At 41.9% G+C, this 20,566-nt stretch overlaps 2 protein-coding genes across 3 annotated transcripts in view; one reads left to right on the forward strand and one right to left on the reverse strand.

The window, feature by feature from the left end:
- Positions 1 to 10,108, forward strand: part of LOC139400293 (raftlin-2-like) — a 32,632-nt gene extending 22,524 nt beyond the window's left edge. Inside the window, exons 5-8 of one of the 2 annotated variants that reach the window (XM_071145270.1) lie at positions 5,384 to 5,490; positions 5,841 to 5,944; positions 6,057 to 6,135; positions 8,291 to 10,108. In XM_071145270.1, the coding sequence (XP_071001371.1) occupies positions 5,384 to 5,490; positions 5,841 to 5,944; positions 6,057 to 6,135; positions 8,291 to 8,500 (500 nt within the window). In that variant the 3' untranslated portion in view covers positions 8,501 to 10,108. Of the gene's footprint in view, positions 1 to 5,383; positions 5,491 to 5,840; positions 5,945 to 6,041; positions 6,136 to 8,290 lie in introns of both variants that reach the window. The other variant, XM_071145262.1, reaches the window with a different exon arrangement.
- Positions 10,109 to 10,308: 200 nt separating this feature from the next.
- Positions 10,309 to 20,498, reverse strand: LOC139400307 (MOB-like protein phocein). The gene is made up of 7 exons (XM_071145281.1): positions 20,374 to 20,498; positions 13,243 to 13,305; positions 12,867 to 12,967; positions 12,546 to 12,675; positions 12,366 to 12,445; positions 12,176 to 12,287; positions 10,309 to 11,574 (listed from the first exon to the last, which is right to left on the reverse strand). Exons 1-7 carry the CDS (start codon positions 20,431 to 20,433, stop codon positions 11,443 to 11,445), a joined length of 678 nt encoding a protein of 225 aa, XP_071001382.1. The 5' UTR covers positions 20,434 to 20,498; the 3' UTR covers positions 10,309 to 11,442.
- Between the last annotated feature and the right edge of the window lie 68 nt (positions 20,499 to 20,566).

The following is a 20,566-nucleotide window of genomic DNA, read 5'->3' on the forward strand; positions in this document are numbered from 1 at the left end:
ACTCTGCGTCTCACAAAGACACGGCGGTTGGAACCACAAATCTCAACTTTGGACACATCAGACTAAAGGACAGATTTCCACTGGTTTAATGTCCATTGCTTATGTTACTTGGCCCAAGAAAGTCTCTTCTTATTATTGGTGTCCTTTTAGTAGTGGTTTCTTTGCAGCAATTCGACCATGAAGGCCTGATTCACGCAGTCTCCTCTGAACAGTTTTTTATTTTTTATTTCACCTTTATTTAACCAAGTAGGCCAGTTGAGAAGTTCTCATTCACAACTGCGACCTGGCCAAGATAAAGCAAAGCAGTGCGACAAACACCACAGAGTTACACATGGGATAAACAAACATACAGTCAATAACACAATAGAAAAATCTATATACAGTGTCTGCAAATATAGTAAGATTAGGGAGATAAGGCAATAAATAGGCCACAGTGGCTTAATAATTACAATTTAGCAATTAAACACTGGAGTCATAGATGTGCAGATGACAATGTGCAAGTAGAGATACTGGGGTGCAAAGGAGCAAAAAATAATATGTGGATGAAGTAGTTGGGTGGGATATTAACAGATAGGCTGTGTACAGGTGCAATGATTGGTAAGCTGTTCTGACAGCTGTTGCTTATATTACAGTGAGGGAAGATATAAGACTCCAGTTTCAGGTATATTTCACTGGTCATCCCCAAAGCCAACTCCTCGTTTGGCCACCTTTCCTTCCAGTTCTCTGCTGCCAATGACTGGAACGAATTGCAAAATCACTGAAGCTGGTCAGGATGATATATAATGAGGGTGCCCATGTTGACAGATTTAGGGTTGTACCTGGTAGGTTCCTTGATAATTTGTGTGAGATTGAGGGCATCTATCTTAGATTGTAGGACGGCCGGGGTGTTAAGCATATCCCAGTTTAGGTCACCTAACAGTACAAACTCTGAAGATAAATGGGGGGGAAATTAATTCACATATGGTGTCCAGGGCACAGCTGGGGGCTGAGGGGGCCTGTAACAAGCGGCAACAGTGAGAGACTTATTTCTGGAAAGGTGGATTTTTAAAAGTAGAAGCTCGATCTGTTTGTGCACAGACCTGGATAACATGACAGAACTCTGCAGGCTATATCTTTAGTAGATTGCAACTCCACCCCCTTTGGCTGTTCTATCTTGGCAGAAAATGTTGTAGTTGGGGATGGAAATTTCAGAATTTTGGGTGGCCTTCCTAAGCCAGGATTCAGGCACAGCTAGGACATCAGGGTTGGCAGAGTGTGGTAAAGCAGTGAATAAAACAAACTTAGGGAGGAGGATTCTGATGTTAACATGCATGAAACCAAGGCTTTTAAGGTTACAGAAGTCAACAAATGAGAGCACTCTAGGGATAGGAGTGGTGCTGGGGGCAACAGGGCCTGGGTTAACCTCTACATCACCAGAGGAGGAGTAGGATAAGGATACGGCTAAAGGCTAAAAGAACTGGTCGTCTAGTGCGTCGGGGACAAAGAATAAAAGGAGCAGATTTCTGGGCGTGGTAGAATAGATTCAAGGCATAATGTACATACAAGGGTATGGTAGGATGTGAGTACAGTGGAGGTAAACCTAGGCATTGAGTGACGATGAGAGGTTTCGTCTCTGGAGGCACCAGTTAAGCCAGGTGGGGTCTCTGCATGTGTGTGGTGTTGGACAAAAGAGCTATCTAAGGCATTTTGAGCGGGACTGATGGCTCTATAGTGAAATAAAATAATAAGAACTAGCCAAGACAGCAGTAGACAAGGCATATTGACATTAGAGAGAGGCATAACGCAATTACAGGTGTTGATCAGGAGAGCTAAGACAACGGGTAAATGGCGATGAATGGGCAGAGCGGGTCAGTTAGGTACGTACAGGATCGGAGTTTGAGGCTGGGGCCGACAGGTAAACAAAATTAGGTACCGTGTTATTGAAATAGTTTGGGGGGGGCATCGGCTGTGTAGCCAATTGATCATAAGGTCATGTTACGTAAGTCTCTAGGAAGAGGGAACGCGACACCCTGCTACAACTCAACTCCCCGTGGAGTGAAAGATGAATGGGACTGAAGGTGCGGGTAAGGATGACAAAGGCAGAAAATGTACTGTTTACTGGGAATTTATTTATTCCTTCACATGGTAATTTGGGGAAAAGGGTCTGGACGGAACCAAAGAAAGTTAAAGTTAAAGAGCCCCCTCTCCTACCTTACCTGCCTACCCACTACTTACCTAATCATTTAGCATCACCTGGTGCGCTAACCAAAATACAGGGGGTGGTCCGCTCAGGTCTTACCTAGTGTGTGTGTGTGTGTGTGTGTGTATAGACAAATACTAGGGGTTATATACAGTGGGGCAAAAAAGTATTTAGTCAGCCACCAATTGTGCAAGATCTCCCACTTAAAAAGATGAGAGAGGCCTGTCATTTTCATCATAGGTACACTTCAACTATGATAGACAAAATGAGAAGGAAAAAATCCAGAAAATCACGTAGGATTTTTTTATTCATTTATTTGCAAATTATGGTGGAAAATAAGTATTTGGTCAATAACAAAAGTTTATCTCAATACTTTGTTATATACCCTTTGTTGGCAATGACAGAGGTCAAACGTTTTCTGTAAGTCTTCACAAGGTTTTCACACACTTGCTGGTATTTTGGCCCATTCCTCCATGCAGATCTCCTCTAGAGCAGTGATGTTTTGGGGCTGTTGCTGGGCAACACGGACTTTCAACTCCCTCCAAAGATTTTCTATGGGGTTGAGATCTGGAGACTGGCTAGGCCACTCCAGTACCTTGAAATGCTTCTTACGAAGCCACTCCTTCGTTCCCCAGGTGGTGTGTTTGGGATCATTGTCATGCTGAAAGACCCAGCCACGTTTCATCTTCAATGCCCTTGCTGATGGAAGGAGGTTTTCACTCAAAATCTCACGATACATGGCCCAATTCATTCTTTCCTTTACATGGATCAGTCGTCCTGGTCCCTTTGCAGAAAAACAGCCCCAAAGCATGATGTTTCCACCTCCATGCTTCACAGTAGGTGTGGTGTTCTTTGGATGAAACTCAGCATTCTTTGTCCTCCAAACACGATGAGTTGAGTTACCAAAAAGTTATATTTTGGTTTCATCTGACCATATGACATTCTCCCAATCTTCTTCTGGATCATCCAAATGCTCTCTAGCAAACTTCAGACGGGCCTGGACATGTTCTGGCTTAAGCAGCGGGACACATCTGGCACTGCAGGATTTGAGTCCCTGGCGGCGTAGTGTGTTACTGATGGTAGGCTTTGTTACTTTGGTCCCAGCTTTCTGCAGGTCATTCACTAGATCCCCCCCGTGTGGTTCTGGGATTTTTGCTCATCGTTCTTGTGATAATTTTGACCCCACGGGGTGAGATCTTGCGTGGAGCCCCAGATCGAGGGAGATTATCAGTGGTCTTGTATGTCTTCCATTTCCTAATAATTGCTCCCACAGTTGATTTCTTCAAACCAAGCTGCTTACCTATTGCAGATTCAGGATTCCCAGCCTGGTGCAGGTCTACAATTTTGTTTCTGGTGTCCTTTGACAGCTCTTTGGTCTTGGCCATAGTGGAGTTTGGAGTGTGACTGTTTGAGGTTGTGGACAGGTGTCTTTTATACTGATAACAAGTTCAAACAGGTGCCATTAATACAGGTAACGAGTGGAGGACAGAGGAGCCTCTTAAAGAAGAAGTTACAGGTCTGTGAGAGCCAGAAATCGTGCTTGTTTGTAGGTGACCAAATACTTGTTTTCCACCATAATTTGCAAATTAATTAATTAAAAATCTGATTTTCTGGATTTTTTTTCTCATTTTGTCTGTCATAGTTGAAGTGTACCTATGATGAAATTTACAGGCCTCATCTTTTTAAGCAGGAGAACTTGCACAATTGGTGGCTGACTAAATACTTTTTTGCCCCACTGTATGAGCAGCAATAGGTGAGTCAGGGTGCCGTTCGGTAGTCACTACTACGCTAGGCGAGCAGGGGACACAGCATTCAGAAAAGCTAGCGGGTCGGGGCTAGTAGATGGTTCTTTGGTGACATCGAAACAGAATAGCCTGTTGAGATCACATCGGGCGATCACGTCGGCAGTCCAGTCGTGATGGATTGGCGGGGCTCCGTGTCGACAATAAAGGGTCCAGGCCAATTGGCAAAGGAGGTATTGTAGCACAAGAATTAGTTGGTATATGGCCCTAGCTCGAGGTTAGCTGGTGCTTGCTTCGGAACAGAGGTGTTAGCTAACAGTAGCCACTCGTATGCAGCTAGCTAGTTGCGATGATCCGGTGTAATGATTCAGAGCGGCAGGAATCAGATGATATGGTAGAGAGAAACAGTTGATGTTGAGATGTGTCTATTACTTGAACTCTGAAGCATTTATTTGGGATGCAATTGAGGTGCAGTTAACTCTAATGAATTTATCCTCTGCAGCAGAGAGAACTCTGGGTCTTCCTTTCCTTTGGCGGTCCTCATGAGAGCCAGTTTCATCATAGTGCTTGATGGTTTTTACAACTGCACTTGAAAAAACTTTCAGTGCTTGAAATTTTCCGGAATGACTGACCTTCATGTCTTAAAGTAATGATGGACTATTGTTTCTCTTTGCTTATTTGAGCTGTGCTTGCCATAATATGGACTTTGTTTTTTACCATAGCAGGTAGGAGCAGCAGGTAGGGGCAGCAGGTAGCCTAGTGGTTAGAGCGTTGGACTAGTAACCGAAATGTTGCTGATCGAATCCCCGAGCTGACAAGGTAAAAATCTGTAATTCTGCCCCTGAACAAGGGGCAGGAACCCACTGTTCCTAGGCTGCCATTGTAAATAAGACTTTGTGCTTAATTGACTTGCCTTGTTAAATAAAATATTGAAATTAAATAGGGCTATCTTCTGTATACCACCCCTACCTTACCACAACACAACTGATTGGCTCAAACGCATTAAGAAGGAAAGAAATTCCACAAATGAACTTTTAAGAAGGTACAACTGTTAATTGAAATGCATTCCAGGTGACTACCTCACGAAGCTGGTTGAGAGAATGCCAAGAGTGTGCAAAGCTGTCAAGGCAAAGTGTGGCTATTTGAAGAATGTTACAACATGATTCCATAGTTTGTCTCCACTATTATTCTACAATGTAGAAAATAGTAAAAATAAAGAAAAACCCTTGAATGTGTAGGTGTTCTAAAACGTTTGACCGGTAGTGTCCTTTCTGTACTATCTGGAATTCACTGCCACGTGTAGAGCATTGTTCACAATGCACTTCAGCCGCTACAGTAAAGGTATCTGCTGATGAACGTCTGTCTACTGATTTTGCATTTGTGTAACTCATAGCGTTTGAGTGTGTGTTTTCTGGTAGATATGCATTGTATGTTGATTGATTGTCTGTGTGTGTTGTCTCAGGTGAGCCCGTGCCCAGGTCTCTAGAGGGGTTGTTTGTCTATGAGGAGAGAAGCACTGCCCCTCCTGCCAACGACACCATCGTAGTGGAGCAGTGGACCGTCATCGAGGTCAGAGAGCCGTGTGTGTGTGTGTGTGTTACGTATTACCTGTGTGTGTGTGGTTCAGCCAGTGAGGACAGGTGAATGTGTTGCAGTAGGTAGATATTCTCTGGGGAAGATCCTGTTGGGGGAGAGAGAGGTTAGCATTACAGTTACGTCTCTGTGTGTGTCCAAGTAAACACAGCTCAAACAACTAGTTGTGGTGAATGACATCACTTCTGAGCAACATAATGTGTCTCAGGAGTGTGTTTGTGTGCCAACAACCCTAATCGTAATACGACAAGATGGACAAACAAAGTGTAGAAAACATGCAACAATTGCCTGTGTCCAGTGTGCGACATCATTGCTGTGTTGTATAGGGTTCTGATGTGAAGACAGATTACGGGCCACTCCTTCACACACTGGCTGAGTTTGGCTGGCTGCTCACCTGTGTCCTGCCCACACCTATCATCCGCCATGACAGGTAACACACATAATTTATGTTTTGCTGGAACAAACTGGTCCATTTTGTAGACCGGGTCATCAGGCCTTGTATGAGGATTTTCCTTTCTAATATATAGATTGTGTGTCTCCAGTGATGGTAATCTGGCCACCAAGCAGGTGGTGTTCCTACAGAGACCAGTCAAGATGTCTTCAGTACCACAGAGGAACCAGGTGAGGGCTTGGCTTCAGTTAGCACAAAATACTACACCAGGAATGTTGCTATTTTTGGGACAATACTGCCCCTTGTGGGTTTTTGTTATAAGATAAAGATGAAATCAGAGTGAGATTTTGGCATTATCATACTAATCAATGAATTATATTACATTAGCACTAGCAATTACACATCTGTGCTGCATTCGATATGTTAGTTGTTTTAATTGGATATTCAGGCAGGATTTTGATGACATCCCTGACTATCTGCAAAACATTTGGTGTTATTGCATAGAACATTTTAAATAATCACAGGTACATGGTAGCAATGTACATTTTCATCAACAATTTTTTTTTAAATCCTATTTTTCCTGACTACAAATGGGACTCTCAATCACGGCCGGTTGTGATACAGCCTGGAACTGAACCAGGGTCTGTAGTGACGCCTCTAGCACTGGGGTGCAGTGCCTTAGACCGCTGTGCCACTTGGGAGCCCAATGGACATTTAATTTGACATTAAACTCATTTTCATCTATATTGTAAGAAAGCCCATTTCCGACACTCAAAAATGTTGATACTATCTCAGTTTCGAGATACTAACTCCAAGTTTTGAGGTAATAGAACATACATATAGGATATGTTTCGTCATTTGTTTCCTCATTCGTTTCGTCAACTGTGATCAAATTTGGTTTATATTCAAACTTCGGGTGGCTAGGCTACCTAGACCTTATCATTCCACGATTGACTGGAATCAATCAATCGACACAATAGTGATGACATACTGTGTGAGTAACCTTTTATTTACAGATGCTATGGCCTACACGATGCAACACTGCATAAAGAAAACTCAGCTCTGTTAGTTCTATTGTCCAATGTTCTATTTTTAACCACATGACCTGATTTATAAAATATCTGGTTCCATCATATAAACATGTTTTCTAGCTGATTTATTGCTATGTAATACCCTCCAACTAGGGTCTGAAATTGTACCTGATTAGGTTGGTCCAGTGGTCCTCAAACCTCCCCTCGGGGATCCCCAGACGTTTCACAATTTTGTTTCATTCCAGAACGAGTTCACCTGATTCACCGAATCAAGGGCTTGATGATTAGTTGACAAGTTGAATCAGGTGTGCTGGTTCTGGGAAAGATCAAATACATGAACCGGCTGGGGGGTCCACGAGGACAGGTTTGAGAATCACTGGGTTAGTCAACCAGATTAGGAAAAACTCTGGGCCCCAAGACTCTGGGCCCCAAGATATTTTGAGATAGCATTGGCCTAGTTATTTACTTTTAATTATCGGTGGGAATGGGCTTCCATAGTTTGTCCATTCCTAAACATGCATGCATGCAGAATATTTCATGCAATCCTCTCATTGGCAGAATTAACATCTTTCAGTTGCACGGTCTGATTGAGCTGATCTGCCTGGCTCTCCCACAAAGCTCCCAGGCGGTCACACACATCAATCTTTTGAACTTGCGAAGCCAGGACACTTGGCTTGTAACTGATATCAACTAGAAACAATCATGTTTACTCTCTTTCATGTAGGCTTTTTGTGGTTGTTGCTTTGATCACATCAGAAGCTCTATATTTTCTCATGGGCACTGTTATTTATTTTACCTGTGTTGCCGATCTCACGCCGTGGTCTACAAATGGTGGTTGTGGTAGTTGTTTTTCCAATGGGGAAAAACAAATGGTATTTGTTGAATATTAGGTGTACAGTAATACTTCTGGCATTTTTGGAAAGCTACAATTTATTTACCCCCCTTGACTGTTATGATGTGGAGAAAATCAGAGCTGTAAATAATCAGAGCTGTAAATTGTCTAACCTGTAGCCAAGTCTTTATAGCCTATAATGTTAATTATGGCTGTCATTGGTTACAATCTGCCACAATATCAATGAAGCCAGCTAAGGTATATGAGGGGATAGTAGTAGTTGGATATGGCTATCTGAATGTGCACATGATGGAAGTTAGCGGTAACCTAAATATTCATTATTTAATAGAAAAAGATGCACTGACTATTATGTGACAACATTGTCCAGTCGTTTGATAATAACTAAAGCTAACAAATGACAAAAAGACTAAAAAGTATTTTAAGACTAAAACTAAATCTAAAATAGCTGCCAAAGTCAACACTGCATGCTAGACTCTTCCTCACCTCTTTGTCCTCTCCCAGGCGGGGTCCATGCAGAGGGACATGGCCACTCATTCTGTGAGTCGTGGTGTGGGCAGCCCCCGAACACACCCCACTGAGGAGCTGTCCCCCACCGCGGGGGGTATCGGGGGGTTCCCCGTCTTCGGAGGGGGGTACCCCAGCGCCCTGTCCCACCTGGAAGAGGGAGGCTTCGAGCAGGACGACGGGGCGGCAGAGGTCACATGCATGTGAACCCTTGAGATTGACACATAGATAATATCTATCCCCCATCTATCCCTCTAATCTCTTCCCTAACCAAGAAGATCATAGATTAGAAAGCAAAACGTGGCACTTTTTAAGGTATTTTATTATGAAGCCATACGCACCATTTTGAGATGGTGTTATTTCCTTTTCTAAACATTTTGTTGGGAAAACCAAGCAGTCTGTGTTCACTGACATTGAGATACTTTTACTCATACCCACATTCTTCCACACATACACTTATTAGTCCTGATTCAAAAAGATCACATTGTTCATGCTGCACCTTTTCATGTGATGAGAACACAGACACACACATTCACACAACTGTCACCAGCACAAATCAGGAAGCACAGGACACACCAGGAAGAACCTCTGTGTGCACAGGCAGACCTCTGGACTAATCTCCCTGTGACCCACAACACACCTGTTGGACAGATGTGTCCCAATGTTTTTGTTCTTCAGTCACTGCTCACGTTTCAGACAATGTTCCTGTTTTGGGAAACCTCCTCATCCGCTCATCCACCCTCCCCTTTAGAACTGCCAACACCTCTATTCAATACAACTCTCCTCATTCTGACGTGACATCACGTCTGCTCAGGCTCAAGGTGACACGGTTCAGAGACACAACATATCTACATCCTGCCACCAGCTCCTCTCCCTCTTCTCCTTTCCCATAAACACACCCAGCAGGATGTAAACATTTATCAGGTGGACAAATAGACACGTTCGCTGTGTTGGCGGTACTGACAATATCCAGGTCAGACTTGTCTATGGGCCTGGCGGTGAGTACAGCCATATTACAAACAGCCCTCTCTCTTTCTGTGATGGTTGTGTTTAACTCGGGAGTGTTTGAGTTCAGGCCTGGAGAAGCTTGTTTGTACATTCATTTCTTGGGTGAGTTCAGATGTGTTTTTATATATATATATACACACACACACACACACACACACACACAGATAGAGGACTGCCAAGCCACAGGGGTGCCTGGGTAAGTAGGAACGATTGGATAATATTTCAAACCTTTTTTGAGATGTACACATACAGTACATTAGAGCCATTGTATTCAGTCTGATTGGTGCTAAACATCTATTGTTCACTAATCTGTTCATGATGTCATCATTAGTGTATATTTCTTAAGTATTTTATAACAATTTTACCAGTTGGCATCGGATCAGTAGATATTCTGTTCCTGCACCTATTCTGTCATTGGAAATTGCTGGTAGTTTCATCATAGCCACATGGCACTGGTTATCAGGCCTCAATTATTTCATTCTGCTCAGTGCTGATGTAGATTCCTCTCCTCAGATCTTGAGACAAAAGCCCTAGTTTCTTCAGGAGATAGTGACAGTTGACTCTTTTTAAATGTTTGATCATGTGAAGGGCTTGTTGTATAAGAAAACAACACCATGCTGCTGTACATCGTAATGTTAACAGGAAGTATTACTAGAGATGCACAGACTAAGTTTTTAAATTAGCTCCCTTTTTTGGGGATGGCGAAACAAATCAGTATTATCTACCTGTTGCAGTGTTTTCATTTTGGAGAAATTGTCATTTGTTGTCATTGGTGTTTTATCTAATTAAAAAGTGAATTTCCCTTTCTTGTTCCTCTGCGTGCAGTTGTATTCTCTGCTTAAGAAATACTGACCGATTTTACTTTTAAAGCGCTTGGCCCCACATTCACATCTGCCACCTTAACCTTCTTCATCAAGGTGTTGCGGCGTACACCTTAGAAATGAAGTGGCAAACGACAGATGGGGCCAATTTATACAAAGGGACATTTCAAAAAGTCAACAAGCACATTGGGTAACAGTCTTTTTTTTATTAACAGACATCATGAAAATGTAAAAAATAAATTCAGTTCATTAAAAAAGGAAAATTAAAAAGTGGGGCAGATAGACAAGACTCCTCTCACAAAATAACTTAATGACGGGGGGGAGGGTAAATGGTGACGGAGGTATGTACTCAGAGCAACAAAAGCAGAGATTCTGAACCACAAATGGATCCGTAGCCTCTAAACCCTACACACACCTGTACATTTGAGCAGATTGGATACAGAAGCATTATAGTCATAGCTTCATCTTGCCTTCCAATGGGCTGCATGGAAATGTCTGCATTTTTCCACCAATCCTCTCAGATCTACAGGAGTGGCAAGGGGTCCATTTACAATTCAGCGAGAGAGAACAAAGGCAACAGAGAGAATGTAAAGCACCAGGAAAACAAGATGGAGGGGGACATGGGAGAGCAGAGGTTATATACAGGGAGCCCATGAGTGTGTGCCTTTGTCATCAACACATTATGTTTTTATGTAGGTTGAGCAAATCCAGGTGCTTAAAATGTTAAAGCAAGTAGTGAGAGCCTGTCTGTAGTGTGTAGCTGTTTCAGACCTGCGTTCAAATCAATGATGTATATAAACTTTGGATTGCTGATGCATTGGCTAATGAGAGGCTTTGAAGCCACCGGTCGGCCATATTGGCAGTCCATAGGAATTAAAGGAATTCCACTTGAATGTTTCAAGGACAAAATTACATTTATTTAAGTATTATTGTTGTAGCGGGGCCAGTAACATTAGTACTTTTTAAGGATGTTTAAAATTAAAAATTTTTTACTTTTAGCTCACACAATTACAAATTATGCATGTAGCTGTCTGTAATAGAGTAAATGTAGCAAAAACAATTGTAGACATTTTTTTACAATGGTGCCAAGATGGGGGGCGCGGTGGCTTCAAAACAGCGCCACCTGTTAGTCTAGTGTATATATAAAAATCATTGGTTCAAATACTTTCTGAAATCTTTCAAATACTTTGAGCATTTGCTTTAGAGTGCCAGATGGGTGGGGTTTGCACATGTGGGACTTCTCTAGGTTCCATTGCAACAGGCAAGCTCAATCAAGCAGTATTTGAATACACGTCTGGTCTCCTGTGAGCAGCTCTCCTCTCAGGCCTCGCTCTCCCCGGCTGAAACGTTCTGGACCTCCTCCTCCAGGATAGGAACGATTAGGTTGTCCTTGGACATCAGGTTGTACTTCATCACGAAGCGTGTGAACCGATGGCACAGGAATGTCTCATTCTGCAGGGAGGGACATAGAAGGGAAACAAACAAGAGAATTAGGCTGAGTTAGGCTCTGTCCAGAAACAACCCATGGCACGTACCCTCTAGACAGAGAGGTGACTCAAGAAAAGCAGTGTCTGATTCACTAGTTTATAGACTGTAGTGCCATTATAGCTTTGGTCTGCATTGACTACTGAGCCGGGATCAGTGGGCCATGAAGTGAAGCTAATCATCTGCCCAGTTCTAGTAATAACCACATATCAGTATTTCCCTACAGACCTTGGCATGGTTTCCCAAAGCATTTTAAGACCAATTCTAACAAACGTAGCTTTAAGATGCTTTTGGGAAACCTGGTCTGAAGCGCCACCTGTTGACTGAATTTGATACAACCACAAAATGGAACATGGCTCATCTGGCAGAAAAAAAGCACTAACTGATTATTCTCAATTTCCTCTTCAACCTGGTGTACACTTGTGGATATGAGCTTTACATTTTCTAATTTAAACAAGCAGAAAACAGCAGTTTGTGTCCCTGTGACGCTATTCTATCAGTTTCAATAAGAACGAGGAGCCAAAATCCAGGTCTATTTGGGAAGTGGGAACTTCCAACTACCACTTACCTCATACTTGTCGAATATCTGGCGATGATGGAAATAGGCATGAGAGAATATCCTATAGATACGGCGACACACAGAGCCCAGCTTGGCTACAGAGGACTCCTTGATGCTCACACTGGGGAGAGAAGATTGAAAGTGTATGAGTAGGAAACCAAAGTATTCCTTTACATTGTGTGTGTGTGTGTGTGCTCACCGGCTGGGGAAATACTTGTTGCTGTTGAGAAGGCAGGCAGCTCCATCCAGCGTGTGCCTGGTGTAGTCAATGGCAGGACACTGGACACAAACACACAGGCAATTGCATCCTGTGCCATGGCAGGCTAAATTGAAAAATAAAATCCTGAGTGAATTACATTCTGATTTTAGTAACACTCACCTCTTTGGGGGTTTTGTGTGCAGCACATAGGAAGATCCACTGCTCTGTGGCAGTCATCTGCGTGCAGGTGTCTGGGTGGCACTCACTCTGCAGTTTCACAGCTAGTCCATTCAGCTCCAGACAGAATTGCCTATAACAGAGAGAAAGAAGGGGTGGGTGGGGGAATGGGGATAAGGAAAAAGATGAGACAACACCAAAAATCAATTACTGTAATTGATTTGGTAGACACACTCAGTGTAGAGAGTCTAATCAGTCAAGTGTGGAGTTGGTATAGGGTCAAAGTAATACGTCTGGTAAGTCAAGTGAAGGAACGCAGTGTACCTGAGGTGCTCGTACTTCCACACTCCCTCGTCCTGTCCCTCTGGAGGCTCCAGGATCTTATCGATGTTAGAGCAGTCTGACCGGATGTTCTGCTGAATGTACTGAACATGGACAGGGTACCACTGAGGTTAGTCAAACATCCGGATTCTGCTAGCATCCTTGTTAACAGACTAAGGTTCTGACATGGATGACAATGATCACACTAGATAAGATGCTTTGTAGGTTTATAGGGCAGCAGCCATGTTAAAATAAGGCACAGCTCGTCAATGTCAGGCTTGACAGCTACAAACAGCATTCTGCAATCATGACACTTGAAGCTAATTTGACGCTCAAAATGGACTCCTCGGTCATTCCCCACTGACTAACTCAACCAAACCTGTTGTACAGCCAGAGTGCTGTCCATCTCCTCAAAGGATTCATCCGGCCAATTGTAGAAATCCTGCAGTGAGAGAGGGACAAAGGGATAACGTTAATCATATTCACTGTATGTGCTCAATGGACAAATGTGTCACCTCTCAGCCTTCACACCATCTAGCCATAGACAGCATTGTTTACATTAGCTAGCAAACACTGTATTGGTTGACATGCTAGCTAACTGGTACCTAACTGTCAGCTATTTTGACATAGCTTGTTAGCTAGTTAACTGTTGATGAACTGTAGACTTCAGCACTGTAATTAACTAGCTAAAATATTTAGCATCAGCTAACTATCAAACAAAGTCATTACTTGTGTTGACCTTATACTTGTAAAGTGCCCCAAATTACCTAGCTATACTAAACAAAACTATAAGACGCAACATGCAACAATTTCAAAGATTTTACTGAGTTCCTGTTCATTTAAGGAAATCAGTCCCTAAACCCTAATCTATGGACTTCACATGACCGGGTAGGAGTGCAGCCATGGGTAGGCCTGGGACGGCATAGGCCCACCCACCAGGCCCAGACAATCAGAATTCATTTTTCCCCACAAAAGGGCTTTATTACATACAGAAATACTCATCAGTACCCTCCCCCACCCCCCCTCAGATGATCCCACAGGTGAAGAAGCGAGATATGGAGGTCCTGGGCTGGTGTGGTTACAAGTGGTCTGTGGTTGTGAGACCAGTTGGACACTGCCAAATTCTCTAAAATGACGCTTATGGTAGAGAAACGAACATTACATCTCTGGCAACAGCTCTGGTAGACATTCCTGCAGGATCATGCCAATTGCATGCTCCCTCAAAACTTGAGACATCTGTGGCATTGTGTTGTGTGACAACACTGCATATTTTAAGTGACCTTTTATTTTCCCCAGCACCAGGTGCCCCTGTGTAATTATCATGCTGTTTAATCAGCTTCTTGATATGCCACACCTGTCAGCTGGGTGGATTATCTTGGCAAAAGAGAATGCTTACTAACAGGTATGTAAACACATACAGTGCCTTGCGAAAATATTCGGCCCCCTTGAACTTTGCGACCTTTTGCCACATTTCAGGCTTCAAACAAAGATATAAAACTGTATTTTTTTGTGAAGAATCAACAACAAGTGGGACACAATCATGAAGTGGAACGACATTTATTGGATATTTCAAACTTTTTTAACAAATCAAAAACTGAAAAATTGGGCGTGCAAAATTATTCAGCCCCTTTACTTTCAGTGCAGCAAACTCTCTCCAGAAGTTCAGTGAGGATCTCTGAATGATCCAATGTTGACCTAAATGACTAATGATGATAAATACAATCCACCTGTGTGTAATCAAGTCTCTGTATAAATGCACCTGCACTGTGATAGTCTCAGAGGTCCGTTAAAAGCGCAGAGAGCACCATGAAGAACAAGGAACACACCAGGCAGAAGAAGTTTAAAGCTGGATTTGGATACAAAAAGATTTCCCAAGCTTTAAACATCCCAAGGAGCACTGTGCAAGCGATAATATTGAAATGGAAGGAGTATCAGACCACTGCAAATCTACCAAGACCTGGCCGTCCCTCTAAACTTTCAGCTCATACAAGGAGACTGATCAGAGATGCAGCCAAGAGGCCCATGATCACTCTGGATGAACTGCAGAGATCTACAGCTGAGGTGGGAGACTCTGTCCATAAGACAACAATCAGTCGTATATTGCACAAATCTGGCCTTTATGGAAGAGTGGCAAGAAGAAAGCCATTTCTTAAAGATATCCATAAAAAGTGTCGTTTAAAGTTTGCCACAAGCCACCTGGGAGACACACCAAACATGTGGAAGAAGGTGCTCTGGTCAGATGAAACCAAAATTGAACTTTTTGGCAACAATGCAAAACGTTATGTTTGGCGTAAAAGCAACACAGCTCATCACCCTGAACACACCATCCCCACTGTCAAACATGGTGGTGGCAGCATCATGGTTTGGGCCTGCTTTTCTTCAGCAGGGACAGGGAAGATGGTTAAAATTGATGGGAAGATGGATGGAGCCAAATACAGGACCATTCTGGAAGAAAACCTGATGGAGTCTGCAAAAGACCTGAGACTGGGACGGAGATTTGTCTTCCAACAAGACAATGATCCAAAACATAAAGCAAAATCTACAATGGAATGGTTCAAAAATAAACATATCCAGGTGTTAGAATGGCCAAGTCAAAGTCCAGACCTGAATCCTAATCGAGAATCTGTGGAAAGAACTGAAAACTGCTGTTCACAAATGCTCTCCATCCAACCTCACTGAGCTCGAGCTGTTTTGCAAGGAGGAATGGGAAAAAAATTCAGTCTCTCGATGTGCAAAACTGATAGAGACATACCCCAAGCGACTTACAGCTGTAATCGCAGCAAAAGGTGGCGCTACAAAGTATTAACTTAAGGGGGCTGAATAATTTTGCACGCCCAATTTTTCAGTTTTTGATTTGTTAAAAAAGTTTGAAATATCCAATAAATGTCGTTCCACTTCATGATTGTGTCCCACTTGTTGTTGATTCTTCACAAAAAAATACAGTTTTATATCTTTATGTTTGAAGCCTGAAATATGGCAAAAGGTCGCAAAGTTCAAGGGGGCCGAATACTTTCGCAAGGCACTGTATGTAAATAACATTTTTGAGAAATAAGCTTTTTGTGGGTATGGAACATTTCTGGGATTTTATATTTCAGCTCATGAAACACTTTACTTGTTGCTTTTATATTTTTGTTCCGTGTAGATGAACGTTATCAATACCAAATGTAAACTAGGTTGGCTACTAAATTAGCTTGCCAAAAGATAACGACCCTACCGCTACGCTTGTTTACATTGAGCTGCACTGGGATTGGAACTCAATCATTGTTACATTAAGACACCATGGAGCTGGCTCGAGATATGGGTCGGAAAATGTACCGCTGGAATGGGATGTGCCGCTGTACTCCAAATTGTACATTTATCCACCCTGCTCCATCAAGAAGATTGAAATTCTACCACTTTTTATCATTGATGCATACGCCATCTAATAGGACGCTGAAACTGAATTCCACATTCCTCTCAATAACATAATTCCCTGTAAAAGTCTTAAGGCCTGTATATATTGCATAAAAAACAATGCATAGTCCTTCACCATCACTGGAATGACATATCTATTAAAAAACTCAACATAACTATACATTTGTCCATTTCAATAAATACTTGTGTCAGTAACAAAATACCGTTCTCAAACCATCTATAGAAATATGTATTATTATATTGTATGTCTTTGTTATTCCAAATCAAACATCTATTAGGGGAGAAGTTACGTTTATATACAATTAACCAGATCATTTAAGGGGAATTTTAATGAGCTCAGTTACATTTTTGGAAACATTTTCAAAAACAAGATTTGGAATAATATTCCAAATCCTATCTGCAAATTGGATGTAATTCTTGATCCACCTAGTTTTAAAGATAATATCTGATGTACCAAAATCAAGCACATTTAAACCGCCCAGATCTAGAGTATTACACAATATACTCTTTTAAATAATGTGGTTTATTCCTCCAAACAAAATGTAAAAGTTTCAAGTCTACTTCTTTACTTGTTGCGTGGGGAACATCCAATGCCATTGAAGCCATTGCAGTCTCGATACTTCTTCAGTTTTTGACAGCAATATGCGACCATTTAACAACCAAGCATCAAACCTCAACATTCTCAGTGATGGGAGTACAATTTTAATTAGCCCTATGTTTGGTTTTTACATATCTTGATGCCCAGGTATGTAATAACATTTTATGGGAATACAGGCAATATCAGCCAAATCATTAGATAGAACATTTTGCATTAAAGTATCAATTTTATTTAAAAGTCAAACAAGATAGAAGAAAATACATTCAAACACAGCTTTTTATAGACTCTGATCTATCCCGTAAAAAAATGTATCATCTGAGAGCCCCCCCCCCCCCATTAGGTAATGAGCTATTGCATCCATGTCTGAATGACTTGTTTAAAGTAATTGCCAAATCTAAAGAAATCCAGTGTTTCAAACATAAAACTATACTCTGCCGTATCGAATGCTTTACAAAAAAAATAGAAATATATTTTTGGGGGATTGACAAATAAAACGGTCTTAATTTGAAAGGTTACTTAAATAAAGAGATTAAACATTGAGACATCAAAGAAAGTAACTTCCCCATTTCAATAGCTTCTATGAATACAAATGTAAAAAAATCACAAATGTCATCTTGAAATACTTTATAAAAAATTCACTGGTTTGACCTTAACTACCATATGATGTCTTTCTTAATCTCTTCCAAAGATATATTTTGGTCACACATTCTATTGAACTCCACATCAATACACAAAGCATTCTCTTTTATGGAGGACCGAAAAGAGGTTATATCGCCAACATTATCCCTTTTAGTATATCATTTACCATAGAACTATGTAACAAAGCAAGACATTTCCTTTGGATTTCTGATGTATGTCCATTAATGTTCAGTTTAACCAAGGAGAGTTCAGCATTTATTTTTTCCAAGTAAAAAATATATTTAGTGTTTTTCTCACCTTCTTCCATCCACTTTGTTCTTGATCTCAAATCAAATTGTATTTGTCACATGCGCTGAATACAACAGGTGTAGTAGACCTTACCGTGAAATTCTTACTTACACGCCCTTAACCAAAAACGCAGTTCAAGAAATAGAGTTAATACAATATTTACTAAATAAACAAAAGTTTTAAAAAAGGTAACAAGACATTTACATAACAATGACGATATATACCGTGGGTACCGGTAGAGTCAATGAGCGACGGTACAGGTTAATCGAGGTCATTTGTAAAGTGACGATGCATAAATAATAAACAGCGAGTAGCAGCAGTGTAAAAACAATGTAAATAGTCCGGGTGGCCATTTGATTAGTTTAGTTGCTGAGCAGTCTTATGGCTTGGAGGTAGAAGCTGTTAAGGAACCTTTTGGTCCTAGACTTGGCGCTCCGGTACCGCTTGCCGTGCATTAGCAGAGAACAGTCTATGACTTGGACCTTCCTCTGACACCACCACTTACCCTCTGTAGCGCCTTACGTTCAGATGCCGAGCAGATGTCATACCAGGCGGTAATGCAAACGGTCCGGATGCTCTCGATGGTGCAGCTGTATAACTTTTTGAGGATCTGGGGACCCATGACAAATCTTTTCAGTCTCCTGAGGGGGAAAAGGAGTTGTCGTGCCCTCTTCACAACTGTCTTGGTTTGTTTGGACCATGATAGTTTGTTGGTGATGTGGACACCAAGGAACTTGAAACTCTCGACCCGCTCCACTTCAGTCCCGTCGATGTTAATGGGGGCCTGTTCGACCCTCCTTTTCCTGTAGTCCACGATCAGCTCCTTTGTCTTGCTCACTGAGAGAGAGGTTGTTGTCCTGGCATCACACTGCCAGGTCTCTGATCTCCTCCCTATAGGCTGTCTCATGGTTGTCAGTTATCATGCCTACCACTGTTTTGTCGTCAGCAAACTTAAGGACGGTGTTGGAGTCGTGCTTGACCACTCAGTCATGGGTGAACAGGGAGTATAGAAGGGGACTAAATAAGCACCCGAGGGGCCCCAGGGTTGAGGATCAGCGTGCCAGATGTGTTGTTGACTACCCTTTACCACCTGGAGGCATCCCGTCAGGAAGTCCAGAATCCTTAAGCTTTGTCCTCATATATTCTGTTTTAATAATGTGCTCGTCTTGATGACTCAAGTCTTCTTGTCCATAGGTGGTAACAATGTCTTTGATTATAGACTTTTGGTCTTAGCAACCACCTTTCCTCTTTGAATGGTCAACCTTCTGATTTCCCAGTATGCACCATATAACTTCAACAAGTTTGCCTTATTCTAGCATTCAGTTCTAATAGATTTAGCTGCAGTCTTGAACTGTTCATCAGCCGGAAGTGTTTTGTTACATTTCTGGTAATTGTTATTTTTCTGTCCATCTGTAGATGCTGCGAGGTTGATTGAATGAAAAATGGCTTTATGGTCCGTGAGAACAGAGATTTCAATAGAGACATCTACTCTGGATATTAAACAAAAATAGATTCTTGATTGCTTGGACATATCTTTGCAACACAATGTATATTGTTTTATATATATATATAGATAGATCTCAAAACCATCAAATCCCAAACATAAATTCAATTTGGAGGGATTATTCATTCTTGTAGCTCAGGAGGTAAGCAATCCCATTGAGGATCCCCAATATAATTCCAATCCCCTCCAAAATTCAGTCTGGCATCCACAAAAAAGTAGATGGATTTCCTGCTATAAATCTTGAAATAGGTTTTTGTTTTTGAACTGTTATTTGTAGCATAAATGATTTTTGTAGCTTCCCAAAATAAAAAGACCATTCACATCTATAACTAAAATGAACCATCTCCCAGAATGATTAGCCTCTTGATTACTTTACCTTTAAACTTCTCTTTCAAAACTGCCAAGCCAGCAGAATGGTTACTTCCATAACAGCACTTTGTGTTGAACAATGGAGATTAATGGTCTGGCACTGAAATTCCAAAATGTCTGCAGTGGTTACTGCTTGCTAGCATGAGAACAAAAAGGGCAGTTTTCCATTAAAACTAGCAGTATTCTTCTCGATGTATCAGTGTGGATACATGTACAATTTGGAGTACAGTGGGATACTCCATCCCTGCATTGAGGTACGTTTCCTCACCCATATCTTGCACCAGTTCCATGGTGTGGTTAGAGGTTAATATACCCATGATTGCGTTCCTACCCCAGTGCAGCTCAGTCGTAAACAAGTGTAACAGTAGGGTCGGCATCTTCTGGCAACTACGTTAGCTAGCGTCAACTAGTTACTTGCTAGCTATCAAAAGTAAAAGTGGTTCTCTGATAGTATTCATATTGGGATTTTAGTCTAGTTTGCCAACTATCTAGCTAGACAAGTGTCGAAATGTCTGCTGTGCAACATTTTTAGCAAGCCAAGTTAGCAAGCTACTAACGTTACTGGCTTGCAGCCCCGATCCTTCCTGTGTTTTTCAGAAGCCATCACCGAAATTAAATTCACGGTTGAGGTAAGGCCACTATGATCACCGATGGCCTCTTCACCAAATGCAATCTTATTCAGATTTCTAGAAACATACCTTCGCCTTGGTTCCAGGCCTATTCCTCCTCAGAACTGCAGTACCCTCCGCCATGACCATCTCGACAGAATGCCCGGATGCAAATGATGCACAAGCTTGTGTGACGGATAACAAGAACTGGGAGTAGTGAGCTACCAAATGGTTGTCATTCCTCCAGAGAGATCACTGACACTGCACATTTGCTTGTTTACGT

This window comes from Oncorhynchus clarkii, chromosome 3 (assembly GCF_045791955.1).
Source record: "Oncorhynchus clarkii lewisi isolate Uvic-CL-2024 chromosome 3, UVic_Ocla_1.0, whole genome shotgun sequence".
Taxonomy (NCBI): domain Eukaryota; kingdom Metazoa; phylum Chordata; class Actinopteri; order Salmoniformes; family Salmonidae; genus Oncorhynchus; species Oncorhynchus clarkii.

What these genes read in the sequence shown, in the direction of transcription:
- LOC139400307 (XM_071145281.1), bottom strand. Translation starts at nt 20,433, where the DNA reads ATGGTCATGGCGGAGGGTACTGCAGTTCTGAGGAGGAATAGGCCTGGA. An exon ending in GCACTCTGGCTGTACAACAG is followed by an intron (nt 12,968 to 13,242) that starts GTTTGGTTGAGT and finishes GTCCATGTTCAG; the next exon opens with TACATTCAGCAGAACATCCG. An exon ending in AACAAGTATTTCCCCAGCCG is followed by an intron (nt 12,288 to 12,365) that starts GTGAGCACACAC and finishes TTCTCTCCCCAG; the next exon opens with TGTGAGCATCAAGGAGTCCT.